Genomic DNA, 2,494 nt, shown 5'->3' with positions numbered 1-2,494 from the left:
CTTCCATTTCCCATTCATCCCCCTCCTCCTTATCCCACCCTTCCTCCTCCAACCCTTCCATTTCCCATTCATCCCCCTCCTCCTTACCCACCCTTCCTCCCATCTCTCTTCTCCCCCATCCCTTCCATTTCTCCTTCATCCCTCTCCCTCCTCCCTGTCTCACCCCTCCTCCCACCTGTTCTCTCCCCTCCCTTCCCCCTCCTTCTCCATTCATCTCCCTCCTCCCTCTCCCACCCATCCTCCTGCCTGTTCTCTCTCATCCCTTTCCCCCTCCCCTTCTCCATCCCTCTCCTTCCTCCTTCTCTCACCCCTCCTCCCACCTGTTCTCTCCCCTCCCTTCCCCCCTCCCCTTCTCCATCCCTCTCCTTCCTCCCTCTCCCACCCATCCTCCTGCCTGTTCTCTCTCATCCCTTTCCCCCTCCCCTTCTCCATCCCTCTCCCTCCTCCCTGTCTCACCCCTCCTCCCACCTGTTCTCTCCCCTCCCTTCCCCCTCCTTCTCCATTCATCTCCCTCCTTCCTCTCCCACCCATCCTCCTGCCTGTTCTCTCTCATCCCTTTCCCCCTCCCCTTCTCCATCCCTCTCCTTCCTCCTTCTCTCACCCCTCCTCCCACCTGTTCTCGCCCCTCCCTTCCCCCTCCCCTTCTCCCTTCGTCTCCCCCCTCCCTCTCCTACCCCTCCTCCATCTCTATTCTCCCCCACCCTTCCCACTCCTTTCCATTTACCTCCCTCCTTCCCTACTCCTCCCATCTCTCTTCCCTTACCCCTTTCTCTTTTCCATTCCCCTCCCTCCTCCCTCGCTACCTCTCCCCCTCCTCCTGTGTTTCTCTTTTCTCCCATCCCTCCTCCCCCCACCCCATCTCTTCTTGTCTCTCCCCCTTTCTACTCCCCACCCTCCTTTCTTCTCCCCCATCCCTACCCACTCCTCTTCCCTCCTCCCTCCTCCCTCCTCCCTCTTTCCACCTCCCTGGCCTTCTAGTCCAAAGGACTAAGTTTTAACGCAACGCGCCCTCGAGTTTTAATAAAAGAAAAGCCAAAAGGTCAGACTGATTACTTTTATTTAAAACATCAAGTTATTGAAAGGATGATTTCATGTAAATTGTCCCGTAGGAGCAATTGTCGGGATGAGGAAAACCTAGATGTTAACATGGAAAGACTCCTCGATGGCAATCTGGTACTGGGTTTCCTCATCCAGCTGAAGATTCACGAAATCTCCGTAATCAAACTGATGCCTCTGGTTAAGATGGCTAACAAAATTTCTGGTGAGTTGAGTAGGGTCGCCCCATGGAAGAGAGAGACAAATCGGGCAAATGACTGGCACAACATGACCTCGGTGGCTGCTATTGCAATGATCCAGCAAACGCTGTCTAGTCATGTTCACTTCTTCACACAGAGGGCAATCAAAAGTCGGCTGATCAGGTGGGCTCACGTTGTCTTCTTCTTCTTGAAAAGCCTCGGCATTCTCGGAGGCGGATGCCTCGTTGTTACTGTTGCCCACGGAGTCTGGAGAGAGTTGGAAGCTTGAAGCAGGTGTAGCAACTCCAAACTCGTCCTGGTACTTTTCGCAAGTTTTGTAGTGCTGCCTCATGCGATAGAGTTCAACGCGTTGGGAACAGCATCGGCAATTACCAGGAAAACTTCTCATGATGGTTTCGAGGTCTAAAGCTCTCTCTGGACAAGCTCGTTCTCTTCTTGTCACATTTCCACGGCACAGGGGGCAGTGGATCCGGCTCTCCTTCATTGCAGTCAGGAAACATTTTCTGCAGAAAACGTGCTGACAGGCCGCGACCCGAACAGGCGTTTTGAAGACTTCTTGGCATATTGGACAGTAGAAATCATCTTCGGTGTAAGATGTGGAGGCAGACTCTTCCTCGGCCATGGTGGTGACGGGTGGAGGCCCAAGGCGATGGCGGCTCGCAGCTGCCGAGGTGGCGGTGGCGGCCCAGAGCTCCCCTCCGGATCTTCTCCAAGCGGCGCTTTAGGTCAAGCTGTCTGTCTCCGCGGCCGATCGATAAACAGGTAGCCCTGTGCCGCGGTCCGATTTCAGTACCTTTCAGTCCAGCAGTTGACTGCGCTTCAGAGCAGTGGATCTCCAGCGAGTGACGAGTGACGCTCTGCTCTTATGAGCCTCAGAACCCGCCGGACCCGAAGCTCTTGGTTACGGGGATCCCTCCCACTCAGCTAGCAGCTTCCCTGCGGTTAGGCGCTGGCTGCTGCCTGGCTGGCTGGTGGTCACTGCAGAGTGGATAGCCACACGAAAGCCGGGGGCGGGGTCAATAGGACGGCCTCCATAGCAACCAGCGCGTCGCGCCTTCAGCTGGTTGTGACGTAAGCTGCCAGGTCCGCTTACTTTACCAAGATTTTTTTTAAGTCCAGCTGGGCCTAGTGGCGCAGGCTTCTTTCAAATCCTAGCCAGTAAGGGAGGCTGAGGCAGTATGATCGCGAGTTCAAGCCCAGACTGAGCGATTTAGGGAGTCCCTATCTGGGAAAGGTAA

General features: G+C 55.3%; 1 protein-coding gene across 1 annotated transcript; it reads right to left on the bottom strand.

The window, feature by feature from the left end:
* Positions 1–1,040: 1,040 nt before the first annotated feature.
* On the bottom strand, positions 1,041–2,114 carry Rnf138l1 (ring finger protein 138 like 1). The gene has a single exon (NM_001108255.2). It carries the CDS (start codon positions 1,876–1,878, stop codon positions 1,135–1,137), a length of 744 nt encoding a protein of 247 aa, NP_001101725.1. The 5' UTR covers positions 1,879–2,114; the 3' UTR covers positions 1,041–1,134.
* Between the last annotated feature and the right edge of the window lie 380 nt (positions 2,115–2,494).

The sequence above is a fragment of the Rattus norvegicus genome, chromosome X, assembly GCF_021556685.1.
Source record: "Rattus norvegicus strain SHRSP/BbbUtx chromosome X, alternate assembly SHRSP_T2T, whole genome shotgun sequence".
In the NCBI taxonomy this organism is placed as follows: Eukaryota; Metazoa; Chordata; class Mammalia; order Rodentia; family Muridae; genus Rattus; species Rattus norvegicus.
Note: the sequence above shows the minus strand (reverse complement) of the source record. Positions and strands in the feature narration are given on the sequence as shown.

What these genes read in the sequence shown, in the direction of transcription:
- Rnf138l1 (NM_001108255.2), bottom strand. Translation starts at nt 1,878, where the DNA reads ATGGCCGAGGAAGAGTCTGCCTCCACATCTTACACCGAAGATGATTTC.